Genomic DNA, 13,283 nt, shown 5'->3' with positions numbered 1-13,283 from the left:
AGCCCTTGAGTTCTGGTGGTAGAACGGCTCTTGTGATAGAAGATCGTGGCGGTCGGGGAGACGCCAGGGGGCGTCTGCTGTGAGTTGTACGATGTCGGCGTACCATGTGCGTCTGGGCCAGTCCGGTGCAATGAGGATAGTTGAAACTCCCTCTTGTTTGATCTTCCTCACCCTCTGGATATCAGGGGGAGAGGTGGAAAAAATATACAGAAGCTGGAACTGAGTCCAGTCCTGAACCAGAGCGACTGCTCCGAGCGACCGCGGATCGTGAGTTCAGGCAATGAAGTTGGAGACCTTGGCATTGAAATGGGATGCCATTAGGTCCACATCCGGGGTCCCCCAGCGGAGACAGATCTGATGAAAAATTTCGGGATGGAGAGACCACTCTCCCGAGTCTATTCCTTGTCGGCTGAGGAAGTCTGCTTCCCAGTTGTCCACACCCGAACGTGGACCGCCGAAGGACCGACCCTGTGTCCTCCGCCCAGCGGAGGACATATGACACTTCCCGCGTCGCTTGGGTACTGCGGGTCCCCCCTTGATGAGTCACATATGCCACAGTCGTGTATTGTCCGACTGTATCCTGATGTAAGAGGCTGCCAGTAAGTGATGGAAAGCCCTCAATGCCAGAAGGATGGCACGAATTTTCAGGATGTTGATGGGCATGGACGCTTCCGCTGAGGACCACTTGCCCAACAGGAGCCCACAGCTGAGCCGGGGTCCCTGGATGCAGGCGCAGTGTGCTGGCCTATTGCTTGGAGGTGTAGGATGCTGCCTGTACAGGCCCTACCTGAGGTGTCTCAACCTATACCCCCAGAGAGGGAAAGGAAAGGTGCTATTGTCACCTTCAGGGGCCTTTATCCTCGCCTCGACCTCAACCCAGAAACCAAAAGGAATTGGGGAAGGGAGTCTCGACTTCGAACCAGCACCCGAGGGACTGGGGAAGGAGCAGCATGGGGAATAGCTATCTCAACTTCAACTGGGCACCCCATAATAGGGGGCCGAGGAAGGAGCCATGCCGGGAGTCTCACAAGAGACCCTCTTTTCTTCATCTGCTAGTCGGAGGGCCAGTGCCTTGTCCTTGGGAAGGAGCACTAGACCCCTGGAAGTGTTGAATAACATTCCCAGGAAGGTCAGGGACTGACTCGGAGTTGGTGATGACTTTGTAGGTTGATTAACCAGCCCATACGACTGAGAGTATCGGTTGTGATTGAGACGCTGAGCTCGCAAACCTTGAAGGTGGGAGCCTTGATGAGTAGATCATCCAGGTATGGAACGACTACTATGCCTCTGGAATGCAGGACGTCCATGGTTGCTGCCATGACCTTGGTGACACTCTGGGAGCCGTGGCGAGTCCAAAGGGGAGAGCCACGAATTGGTAGTGGTCCTGGCCTATTGCGAACCTGAGAAACCTCTGATGGGCAGGTGCAATGGGTATATGCAGGTATGCGTCTTGTATGTCTATGGAGGCGAGATATTCTCCCTTCTCCATGGACGCAGTGATGGACCGAAGGAACTCCATGCGGAAGTGACGGACCCGTACATATTTGTTGAGCTGTTTTAGGTCTAGTATGGGCCGTACGCTGCCTCCTTTCTTGGGAACTACGAACAGATTGGAGTAGAACCCTCGGAAGCGGTCGGTCGTGGGTACCGGTACTATGACTCCTGATTAATAAAGCGAGGAGACCGCTTGGTGGTAGGCTCGAGCCTTGGCTGGCAGTTTTGGGGGGACAGAGAGGAAGAACCTGTCCGGTGGGTTGGAGGTGAAGTCTATTTTGTATCCGGAAGACACTAGTTCCATGACCCACCTGTCTTCTGTAATAGGCAGCCATACTTGATGAAAGAGCAAAAGTCGGCCGCCTACCGGTGTGGTGTCTTCCGGAGTCCGTAAGTCATGAGGAAGAGAAAGTCTGAGATTTTCCTCCTCTGGGCTTAGACTGGCCTGCTTTTGACTTCCAGGTCTTGTCCGACCTTTGCGTCGATCGTGAGTTGTCCCTGCGTGGGGAACGGTTACAATTTTGTACTGGACGTGAGACGGACCAGCCGGAGGAATTCCGAAAGGATCGGAATCAAGTTTGGTTACGCTTCTGGTAAGTGCGTTTAGGTTTCAGTTGGGGAAGAGAAGTACTCTTACCCCCTGTGGCGTTGGATATCATAGTATCCAACTGTTCACCGAAAAGTCTCCCACTGAGGTAGGGGAGGTGCGTGAGGGACTTCTTTGAGGCTGCGTCCGCTTTCCATTCCCGCAGCCAGAGGATACGCCTGATGGGGTTTGATGCTATCCCCGCGACTCCCCTTGCTGAAACCAGAGCTGCATGGAGCATGTAATCTGCTACAACTGCAATTGAACCGCTTGGTCCGACAGTTGAGGAGCGGATGCTTGGAAGGCTTGTAGATTCTTTGCCCAGGCCAGGATGGCCTTGGCAGCCCAAGCTGAAGCGAACGCAGGAGCCATGGATGCCCTTGCTGCCTTGAAAATTGAACGAGCCATGCGTTCTACCTGCCAGTCTGCTGCGTCCCTGAGGGTTGAGCTATCTGGCGGTGTAAGGAGGGTCTGTGCTGCCAGCCTAGAGACTGGGGGATCCACTTCAGGTGGATCTGTCCATTCCTTGGTGTCCTTCTGTGGGAAGGGGCACCTCGCCTCCAGATATTTGCGATTAGCGAATTTTTTCTCAGGCTGTGAGAGCTGTTTTTTTTTTTTTTTTTTTTTTAAGGATCGCCTTAAACTCTGGTGGTTAGAGAAAACCTTAGGCGGCTTCAGAGTTCCTTCAAAGGAAGTCTGATGTTCCGGGGCCTCTGATGGCGGATCAGAAATGACCAGCACCCGATGGATGGACGATATGTCCTCAACTAGCGCTGTATTGCTAGGAGGGATTGGGATCAGGGACCCCTCCATTTCTCTGTCTGAGTCAGAGATGCAGATGCCTTCTGAATCCTGTATCACTGAGGCGTCCCCTGCTAGGTGAGCAGGGGAGGAGACCTTCTCTGGTTGGGGATTGCGGAGATCTGCATTGTCTGTCCCTGGAATGGGACGGTCTAGATGACCTGGAGCAACGGTGTCTCTCCCTAGAGGGGGATGACCGTGTGCTATGGGATGACGCAGATGGACTTGATGTATGGATCCGCTTGCGTCGAGACCTAGACGTGGATGTGCCAGGGGCATCTTGTTCCTGAGTCAAGCTCTCCCTTTGCTGGGTAACGTTCATAGCCGGGGCATGACCCTGCAGAGCCTGAAGCAATGTGGAAGTTAGGTTATCTATAGACTGCGTCATAGATTGCGATATCTGAGTAGCCCATTCCGGTGTGGCATTAGACACCGAGGCATTGGCAGGGGCTTCTTGTATACAGTTCTGACAATGCGGGTACGTGCTGCTACTGGGGAGAGCGGTCCCGCAGGCTGTGCAGAATGCATAATAGCAGTTCTGCCTGGTTCTCTTAGACCTTGAGCCCGGCATAGTGCACAGAGTGCAGAAGTGCTGCCAGCAAATGGACCTTACAGGGGTGGAGAACCTACAGGGGAGCCTTATAGGTAATATGGATTCACAGCTGAGTAAAGATAACCCAGCTGTGATCTTACCCCACCAGTGTACCCCTAGGTCCAGCGCCGAAAATCCACAGTCCTGTGCCCCCCGGAGACTGGCTGCCTGGTCCTGGTCCTGCAGACCGGGAGATGCAGGGTTAATCTGCAGCCGAAAATGGCTGCAGAGACAGAGGAGAGAGGAGGAGAAGGGGGCGGAGAGCTGGAAAAAGGCGGCAAGGCTATAAAAAACCCGCCCTTTCTGTCTCGATCTGCCCCTTGTATGACACTGTAGAGTGTCATATTTGTCATCCGGGGGGCGGGCCGGGGGGCGGAGAGGAGGCTGCTGCTTCAGCTAGGCCGAAGCCGGGGCCTAAATTAGATGCCTGAGGCCCAGAAGGGCTCCAGGCCGGCGCGAAAGTCCGGGAGGGGGTCGGATCTGAACCGGACCCCTCCGGATTTGAAGGCAGGATGGCGGTGGGGCTATAAGCGGAAGGGGGAGCCCGGCTGGGGTCCCCCTGAGGCAGTATAGAGCTGGTGCTGCCGCAGAGACAGGGACGCAGGGAGCCCTGTGTCTGTATGTGCCATGCCTGCCTGCACTCCCCCCGGCCCCAACAGGAGCCCGCAGCTGGGCTGGGGTCCCTGGATGCAGGCGCAGTGTGCTGGCCCATTGCTGGGAGCTGTAGGATGCTGCCTGTACAGGCCCTACCTGAGGTGTCTCAACCTAATACCCCCAGAGGGGGATAGGGAGGGTGCTTTTGTCACACCTTCAGGGGCCTTTATCCTCGCCTCGACCTCAACCCAGAAACCAAAAGGAATTGGGGAAGGAGGGGGGTCTCGACTTCGAACCAACACCCGAGAGGTTGGGGAAGGAGCAGCATGGGGAATAGCCATCTCAACTTCAACTGGGCACCCCATAATAGGGGGCCGAGGAAGGAGCCATGCCGGGGGTCTCACAGGAGACCCTCTTTTCTTCATCTGTAATCCCATCGGAAAACGGGAAACGGAGTAAAAATCTTTAGGTGTGCCTCCTTTGCGACACTAAGCAAAAACTGGAGAAGGCTGATGCCGTCCAGGGGTGTATACTGCACAGGAGGAGCCACAGTTAATCTTTTTCAGATTATGCATAGTGTCGCCTCCTAGTGGACAGCAGCATAACACCCATGGTCCTGTGTCCCCCAATGAGGCGACAGAGTAAACATCATTGCTCCCTTGTATGAATACTGTCCTTAGCAGCTGGAGTCAGACAGCCAGGTGCCAAGGCTGACACAAAAGGGAACAATAATACTGGAAAGAGTTGATACCGCGCTTCAGGATAGACTTCCAATCAACAAATGTGATGGCGAAATACAAAGAAACTACCTGCTAATAAAAATACTACAAAGAGTGAATACTGTGTTTCAGGATAGACTCCCAATAAACAAATGTGATGGCAAAATGCCAAGAAACTACCTGCTAACACTCATAGATAAGCCCAATTGAAATACCCCCTTATGAATGCAGTGCAACGTGCAATATGGACATACAACACAAGCCAGCACGGCACTGTATGGTGTACTACACCCGTAGCTCCGATCTAACTCACCAGGATCCCGAGGTGTCGCACAGGGCTCAAGATGCGTGAAAGGATGCCAAGTTGCCTGGTGGAGATCCTACCAGGCGGGGAATGGGCAATGGAGTGGGGCTGACCGCAGCGAAACGGCTGGCGGTGGTCGGCGTAGAGCCAGAGAATGCCCCGGCCGGTGGCGTCCCTGGATACAGACAGGAAAAAAATGGCCGAAGAAAGCGCTCAGAGTGTGACGTCACAAGAGCTACGGAGGGATGCTGGGGCAAAAAAGGTATCCGACGCGTTTTGAAGGAGCCCAGTCCTTCATCAGGGTTACCACATGCTTGAAGCACCCAGCCTTATATGGATCTAAACAGCCAATCAGTCCCATCACCACATTCCACCAATTAGTCCTATTTCAGAGAGAAGGTGGAGTCTTGAAATAACCCGCAGATTACAATGGAGAACCAGCATAGTGAGCATATCAGGGAAACAAGGATATGCAAAACAAAGTGTCAATAAATACTCTAATAGAAAGTGGTACGTGCTGCTAAAAGTTCATATATAAGGCTACGTTCACATTTGCGTTGGGCGGCGCAGCGTCGGTGACGCAACACACAACGCATGCAAAACGCATGCACAACGCAGCGTTTTGTGACGCATGCGTTCATTTTTTGCATGATTTTTGGCGCAGAAAAAACTGCATCATGCAGCGTCCTCTGCGCCCTGACAGTTGCGCCAAAATGACGCATGCGTCACAAAACGCAAGACAACGCATGTCCATGCGCCCTCCATGTTAAATATAGGGGCGCATGACGCATGCGTCGCCGCGGCTGCGCCCGACGCTGTGCCGCACAACGCTAATGTGAACGTAGCCTAAGTTAGGTAAAACTGTTAAAACAAACTTTAATAGTAAAAACGCAGTGTAAAATATCCGCTACATACAAAAATATATATAAAAAAAATTATAATATATATACACACACATACATACACACTCCCTAAATGCAAAATTATTATCTCCAAAAAAAAATCCCTACTGAATTGGAGAATCTGCAAAACAAAAAAAGGCCCTTCGCTGTGATAAAGAGGATATAAATATATCCATACTATAACTCACATGGGTAATCCTATGTTTGATATCTGATGAGGGGAAATTCTATAAAAGGGAAAAAAACGCCCAAATCCTGGTCATCGTTGTAACATTAGAAGGCATATAGTTCCAGTCCATAATTCAGACTCTTCGGGGCCAGACAATTTAAAGAAAATATCCATTTGGATTCAGCTCTAGACATAGCTTCTATGAGATTACCTCCTCTGAAATTTTGTTGGATTTTTTGGATCCCCAAAAAATGTACACCTTTTGTGCACTTGTTGTGTCTCTCCAAAAAATGCCGTGAGAGGGGGTGGCCCACGTATCCTTTTTTGATGTTTAAAAGGTGTTCCTTAATGTGTACCATAAGTCGCCTTTTGGTTCGGCCTACGTACAACTTTTTACACGGACACTCAATCAAGTAAATCACTTTGGTAGTATAGCAAGTGATGCTGTCCTTGACACTGAATGTGAATGCGGCCTCAGAGTCAGTAAATGTGGATTGACAAGATCTATTTAAACATGTATTTCTGCAACAATAGCATGTGCTGCATGGTGTGAACCCAGATACCGAGTCATTAGATATGCCAGCTTTTTGTTGATGAGTTTTAATTGTTGGGGCCACCAAACTGCCCAAGGGTTGGGCCTTTCTGTATATGAACCTGGGGACCGATGGTAAGTATTCTCCAATGATCTTGTCCCTCTGCAGAGTGGCCCAATGTTTTAGTATAATGGACCTGAATTTATTATGGCCAGCATGAAATTGTGTAATAAATGGCAATTGCTGAATTTGGTCCTGGATACTAATATTGGTTGGATTAAGGCTTTTTGTTTTATGTATTAAATGCTCTCTTGGGGTAGCTCCCACCTCGTACTTGGCTTGTTCTAATAATGTGCTAGGGTATCCTTTTTCCAGGAATTGTTGCGTCAAAACCCCAGCCTCCTTATTATAGTCATCCAGGGTAGTGCAGTTGCGTCTTACTCTCATATATTGACCTCTAGGGATATTCGTAAGCCATACAGGCAAGTGGCAACTAGATATATGAATAAAGCTATTAGAATCCACTTCCTTTCGATAACATTTAGTAAAAAGATTATTTCCTTCAATGTACACATTAAGGTCCAGAGAGTTGACACTTGTGGTGCTGATCGTTGGCGTAAATTCCAGACCAAAATTACTCTTATTTAGACAAGAGACAAATAGATCTAGGTCATGCCTTGGGCCATCCCAGATGAAAAAGATATCATCAATGAACCGACGCCTCAGGACTAGTCCTGTGCGTAGATTCCCAGATGTGTATATTTGAGACTCCTCCCACTTGACTACGAACAGGTTAGCGTAGCTAGGGGCGAAACGTATCCCCATAGCAGTGCCCCATATTCGTTAATAAAACTCCCCTTCATACATGAAATAGTTGTGATGTAAAATAAAATCAATGCATTCTTCAACAAATGTAACATGAGTTTCTGGATAAATTCCTGATGCATGGAGAAACTGACCTGCAATATGGCAACCCATCCTCTGATCTATCACCGAATATAGGGACTGTACGTCTAAAGTACCTAAAATATAACTGGGTTCCCATTTCACTTTATCCAAAACTTGTAGGATATGGCCGGTATCTGTTAAGTATGCCGGTATGAGTGGCATGCATTTTTGTAAATGTACGTCCACATAACATGATGGATTAGCTGTAAGGGCCTCCCTGGGGGGCATGTCATATTTTTGTGCATTTTGGGAATGTGGTAAAAAAATGGCCAAACTGGGGTCTTTATTTATTACAAAATCTTACTCTTTTTTTTTTTTTTTTTTTAATTCAAAATCCCTAATGCTTTGCCTTTAAGGCACAAAGCATTTAATTTTCTAACATAGCCTTGAGTGGGATCACTTCTAAGTTTTTTTATATGTGGTCCCATCACTGAGGAGTCGAGTGGGTTCTTCATGGTACATTGTGTGGTCCATTACCACAATACCTCCTCCTTTGTCTGCCGGGCGGACTATAATATTGTTATTTGTTGATTGAAGTCTATCCCGAAGCGCGGTATCAACTCTTTCCAGTATTAGAGTAAACAGTATCTGTCGTGTTAATTTTTATTTAATAAATTAATAGTACGCACAAAAATAAGAAACTTTGTAATATATCTCATCAGGACCGTCTGCTTCTTTCTCTGCCAGGACTGATCAGTTATTATCAAGATGTTCAACTCACTGTAAAATCTGTATTCAGTGAGGACAAATTTTTACATTAGTGAGATAGGAGAAGACGGATAATATTCTATGTAGATAGGAGGAAGAGAAAGAGCCAGATGCAGAGCTGCTCCTCATCCTTCCGTCTACACTGAGTCTTATCAGTAGCACCTGCCATCTCCTCTCAGTAATGTAGAAATCTGTCTTTGCCGAATACAGATTTTTCCCGTGAATTGAGAATTTTGAGAATGAATAATCAGTCCTGGAGAAGAAAGCAGATTTCTCTGATAAGAAATATTACAAAGTTGCTTATTTTCATGTGTAATATTGATTTATCATATAAAGGTGGTTACTCTCATTTTAAAGTACCTATAACTCTGCTAGTAAGAATTTCATGTGGCGTCGAGCCCAGCTCTCTTCTTAGATGATTTGTAGGTATTCTTCCTGCAGCAGCAGCTTTTTGTCTATAGTCGACCTATAACGGAAAGATAAAGATATTCTTATTAAAAGGATTACCGTATATACTCAAGTATAAGCCGAGAATTTCAGCCCATTTTTTTTAGGCTGAAATTGCCCCTCTCGGCTTATACTCGAGTCATATCCAGGGGTCGGCAGGGGAGGGGGAGCGGCAGCTGTGTAATCATAATCACCTGCTCCTGGCGCGGTCCCTGGACGTCCCTGGTTCCTAGACGCCGGCAGCTTCTTCCTGTAGTGAGCGGTCACATGGTACCGTTCATTACAGTAATGAATATGGACTCCACTCCACTTCCATAGGGGTGGAGCCGCATATTCATTACGGTAATGATCGGTACCATGTGACCGCTCAATAGAGGAAGAAGCTGCCATCGCCTGGAGAACTAGGGACTGAACGGCGCCAGGAGCAGGTGAGTATAATGCAGTGCGCGATATTCACCTGCTCCCCGTTCCTCTGCTGCGTCTTCCCCGTCCTCTGCACTGACGCTCAGGTCAGAGGGCGCGGTGACGCGATTAGTGTGCGCGCCGCCCTCTGACTGAACGTCAGTGCAGAGGACGGGGGAAGACACAGCGGCGCCGACGGTGGAACGTGGGACAGGTGAATATAGCAAGTGCCGGGGGCCTGAGCGACGAGAGGTGAGTGTGATTTTTTTTTTTTTTTTTTTTAACCACGGCAGCTTTATATGGGGAAAATGTCTACATGGAGCATCTTATGGGGCATAATCAATGTTTGTGCAGGTTTATATGGGGCACATGTCTTTATGGAGCATCTTATGGGGCCATAATCCGCATTTGTGCAGCATTATATGGTGCAAATGTCTGTATGGAGCATCTTATGGGGCCATAATCCGCATTTGTGCCGCATTATATGGGGCAAATGTCTGTATGGAGCATCTTATGGGGTCATAATTCGCATTTGTGCAGCATTATATGGGGCATATTTTAATATGGAGCATCTTATGGGGCCCATCATGAAGTGTATGGAGCATTATATGGGGTTCCTGATTCAATATGGATATTCAAAAACACTTACCGGTAACCTACTGATGTCTCAATTAATTTTACTTTTATTGGTATCTATTTGTATTTTTGACATTTACCGGTAGCTGCTGCATTTCCCACCCTAGGCTTATACTCGAGTCATTAAGTTTTCCCAGTTTTTTGTGGCAAAATTAGGGGTCTCGGTATATATATATATATACATATATATATATATATATATATATATATATATATATATATATATATATATATATATATATATATATATATATATATATATATATATATATATATATATATACACACCGAGACCCCTAATTTTGCCACAAAAAACTGGGAAAACTTAATGACTATATACACGGTAGTCCCAAAATCACAAGCTGTACCCTGTCCATAGGATAGCTATCTACAGCATAGGGAATATTGTGCTGATTACTACGGGGCTTTGACCTTGAATGGATGACATGCTTGACCTCTGCCGTATTCATAGTCTACGGAACTGCAGAAAAAAGCTGAGCATTGTCCTTGGCTATTTCTACCAGTCCCACTGACAACGAATGGAGCAGAGGTTAAGCTTTATTCGATCTCAGGATCCCTGTTCTCAGGGATGCTGGGGGTCCCAGCAGTGGTGGACACAGACAGAAATGCCCCCAGTACAAAAACAATATATGGGCCCTTTGTAGTACAATAGTTCTGTCTATGACAGTAGCTGCTCGCTACTTTGGAGGCAGAACTGGGCCTCCTTACCTCTTGTGCCCCTGTGCAGCTGCACCAATATGTCCTCCCCAGGGTTCAAATCCCCCCAAACCATAGGGGATAAGGGAATATTCCTTTAATCGCATATGAACGTCTATATAACCAGAACTAGAGCAAACATAGGACAGAATGTGACGACAATAATGTGCGGAGATGAATGTAAGTGGTTACAACTCACAACCACCAGGATCCCTACAATTGCAAAATGCAGACTCAGCGCTGAATATATCGTTGTTATAACATGGTCTTGAATGACCAGAGAAGAGACTAACTGCACTTAGGTAAATGCTGGGGATTAGTTTAAAGTAAAGGGGTAGTCCACTGCGGACACAACACAATTCAAACAAATAATTTTAGAAGTTTTTTTAAATTCCAGCAGTGACATGTCTGATGCACACTTACCACTAATGGCATGAACTGGGAAGGGGACGGCTTTGTTTTACTCACGGCCGTTACCATTACAGAAGTATCACCTAGCTGGAAAAAAAATAAAATAAAATACATTGCACCTAATATCATTAGATATAAAAAAAAATGTGATTTAATTCTGAGTGAGCTTAGCCATCCTGATCTTACTGCAGTCCTTTAGTCTGTATATTTTTGTCTGTGCGTGTGAATGCGCGCTTACACTTTGCATGTTTACCAGCTTGTAGTCCGGCTCATTACCTTAGTTTTGCTGTAATTAGTGATGAGCAAACGGATAACACCTTATACTAGTACGAGCATGCTCGGGTGCTAACTGAGGGTCTTCTGCGTTCTCGGATCTGCTCAGAGTCCCCGCGGCAGCTATTCGACAGCCGCAACACATGCAGGAATTGTCTAACAAACAGGATATCCGTGGCATGTGGCTGTCGAATAGCCGGAGACATGGCAGGTGTGGGGACTCACATATTATTCGAGCACGCAGAAGACACTCAATTAGCACTCGAGCATGCTCAGATAACACCTTATGAAGTACGTTCGCTCATCACGAGCTGTAATCTCTTGTACTTTGTACAAAAAGGTGTGTGCCCTCCTTCGTGAGCTGTTTCATCTGAATGAGTGGCTTGGTTGGGGCCTTGCTCTGCCATTATTCACACTGACGTTGACACCTGGTAAGGTTTTAATACTAGAGAGGGGTTAGGACTGTCTGGATGGGTACACCTTGTCCTGGTGGGATGGCTTTTATGTTACAAATAGCATTAACTAAGTACCCCATGCTATTTACATGCACATTACTATTTACTTGCTGCAGGGTATATGCTCATTTTGTTTTTTTCTTGGCTTTTGTCTGTTAAATGGCCACCGTGTTGACATGCTCTTACACTTCGCACATATGCCAGAGTATAGTCCGGCTCATTGCTTTAGTCTGTGTATGTAGATTCCATAGTCTGTACTTACCTGTACTACAGAGCATCCGTCTGCAAAACGGGCTAACTTCCCACACGTGATTTCTAATTTTCTGCAGGCAGAAAAAAAACAAAACAAACAAAAGATCAGCTTAAAAAGGTTTTTTTCTTTTCAGAGAAATATTAATATAACTATTACCGTATAATAGACTTTTATTGGGGGCACTAAAGCAGTAGCACAGATCGCTGATGTTTTCCACTATTTTAATGACAGGAGGCAGGCAGCGGGTGGGGAGTAGGGGGAGAGGGCGGCAGAAAGTGGATTTTATGGGGTAAGACCCCAGAAGCCGGACCCTCACTGCCCACCCTCAGGACAGGTGATGAGGTGCGAGTAAGGAAAGCCCCTGTAATGGGGCATGTCCCTACACAACACTGAGACCCCAATAAAGGCTTTACCCCCAGCGGTCACTGTACTGACACAGGGGGCACAGCAGGGGGCGTCACAGCGCAGATAAAGGAGAGGAGCCACAGTCTGTGATCCCCGTCACACTGCCCTAGTGACACCACACTGGGGAGCTGCTATTCCAGCAGTCAGTGCTCTGCCCCCTCCGCTGACTGCACGCACAGAGCGGGGGTCACGTGTCCCAGCTCCAGCACGTACCTGCCCGCCAGCTCCACACACACAGAGCGGCTCGCTGCCCGCACTCCTCCGGACAGGTGTGACCGGGACCAGGGCAGAACACAGCGCCGGCTCCGGCAGCCAGCGGAGCTCCATGTTCTGCACAGCACCCCGCTCATCACTTCAAACCGGCATCTCAAGGAGGCGGCCATGACAGATCTCCGCCACCTCCCAAAAACGTGTGCGCTCATTGGTTGGCGCTCCTGATTACGTCACTTCGACCTCTGCGACAACAGTTTGGTTTCGATTCTGAGGGTCTTGGGAGGAGCAACTAGATGTCACGTTGGTGAGATGGGTGACGTCATTCTCTGCTGCGTGTGCAGTCTCTGGACGCCAGAGGGCGCAATAGGTATAAAGCAATTGAGGTCAGTAAATGATGCACTCATCGTACCACAGAATAAGGTGTAATGTGCAGCCAGCAAGCCACTGGGCATGAGGTGTAGGGTGCAGCGAGCCACTGGGCATGAGGTGTAGGGTGCAGCAAGCCTCTGGGCATGAGGTGTAGGGTGCAGCAAGCCACTGGGCATGAGGTGTAGGGTGCAGAAAACCACTGGGCATGAGGTGTAGGGTGCAGCAAGCCACTGGGCATGAGGTGAAGGGTGCAGCAAGCCACTGGGCATGAGGTGAAGGGTGCAGCGAGCCACTGGGCATGAGGTGAAGGGTGCAGCGAGCCACTGGGCATGAGGTGTAGGGTGCAGCGAGC

General features: G+C 48.2%; 1 protein-coding gene across 3 annotated transcripts in view; it reads right to left on the bottom strand.

The window, feature by feature from the left end:
* Window positions 1–12,825, bottom strand: part of PNPT1 (polyribonucleotide nucleotidyltransferase 1) — a 98,888-nt gene extending 86,063 nt beyond the window's left edge. Inside the window, exons 1-4 of one of the 3 annotated variants that reach the window (XM_077282767.1) lie at window positions 12,563–12,825; window positions 11,954–12,014; window positions 10,976–11,050; window positions 8,711–8,816 (exon numbers count right to left, since the gene is read on the bottom strand). In XM_077282767.1, coding sequence (XP_077138882.1) covers window positions 8,711–8,816; window positions 10,976–11,050; window positions 11,954–12,014; window positions 12,563–12,771 — 451 coding nt within the window. In that variant the 5' untranslated portion in view covers window positions 12,772–12,825. Of the gene's footprint in view, window positions 1–8,710; window positions 8,817–10,975; window positions 11,051–11,953; window positions 12,015–12,100; window positions 12,532–12,562 lie in introns of those variants that run through there. The other 2 variants (XM_077282768.1, XM_077282769.1) reach the window with 2 other exon arrangements.
* Between the last annotated feature and the right edge of the window lie 458 nt (window positions 12,826–13,283).

This window comes from Ranitomeya variabilis, chromosome 2 (genome assembly GCF_051348905.1).
Source record: "Ranitomeya variabilis isolate aRanVar5 chromosome 2, aRanVar5.hap1, whole genome shotgun sequence".
NCBI lineage: Eukaryota > Metazoa > Chordata > Amphibia > Anura > Dendrobatidae > Ranitomeya > Ranitomeya variabilis.
The sequence above is the reverse complement of the archived record's forward strand: the minus strand, read 5'-3'. Positions and strand labels throughout refer to the sequence as shown.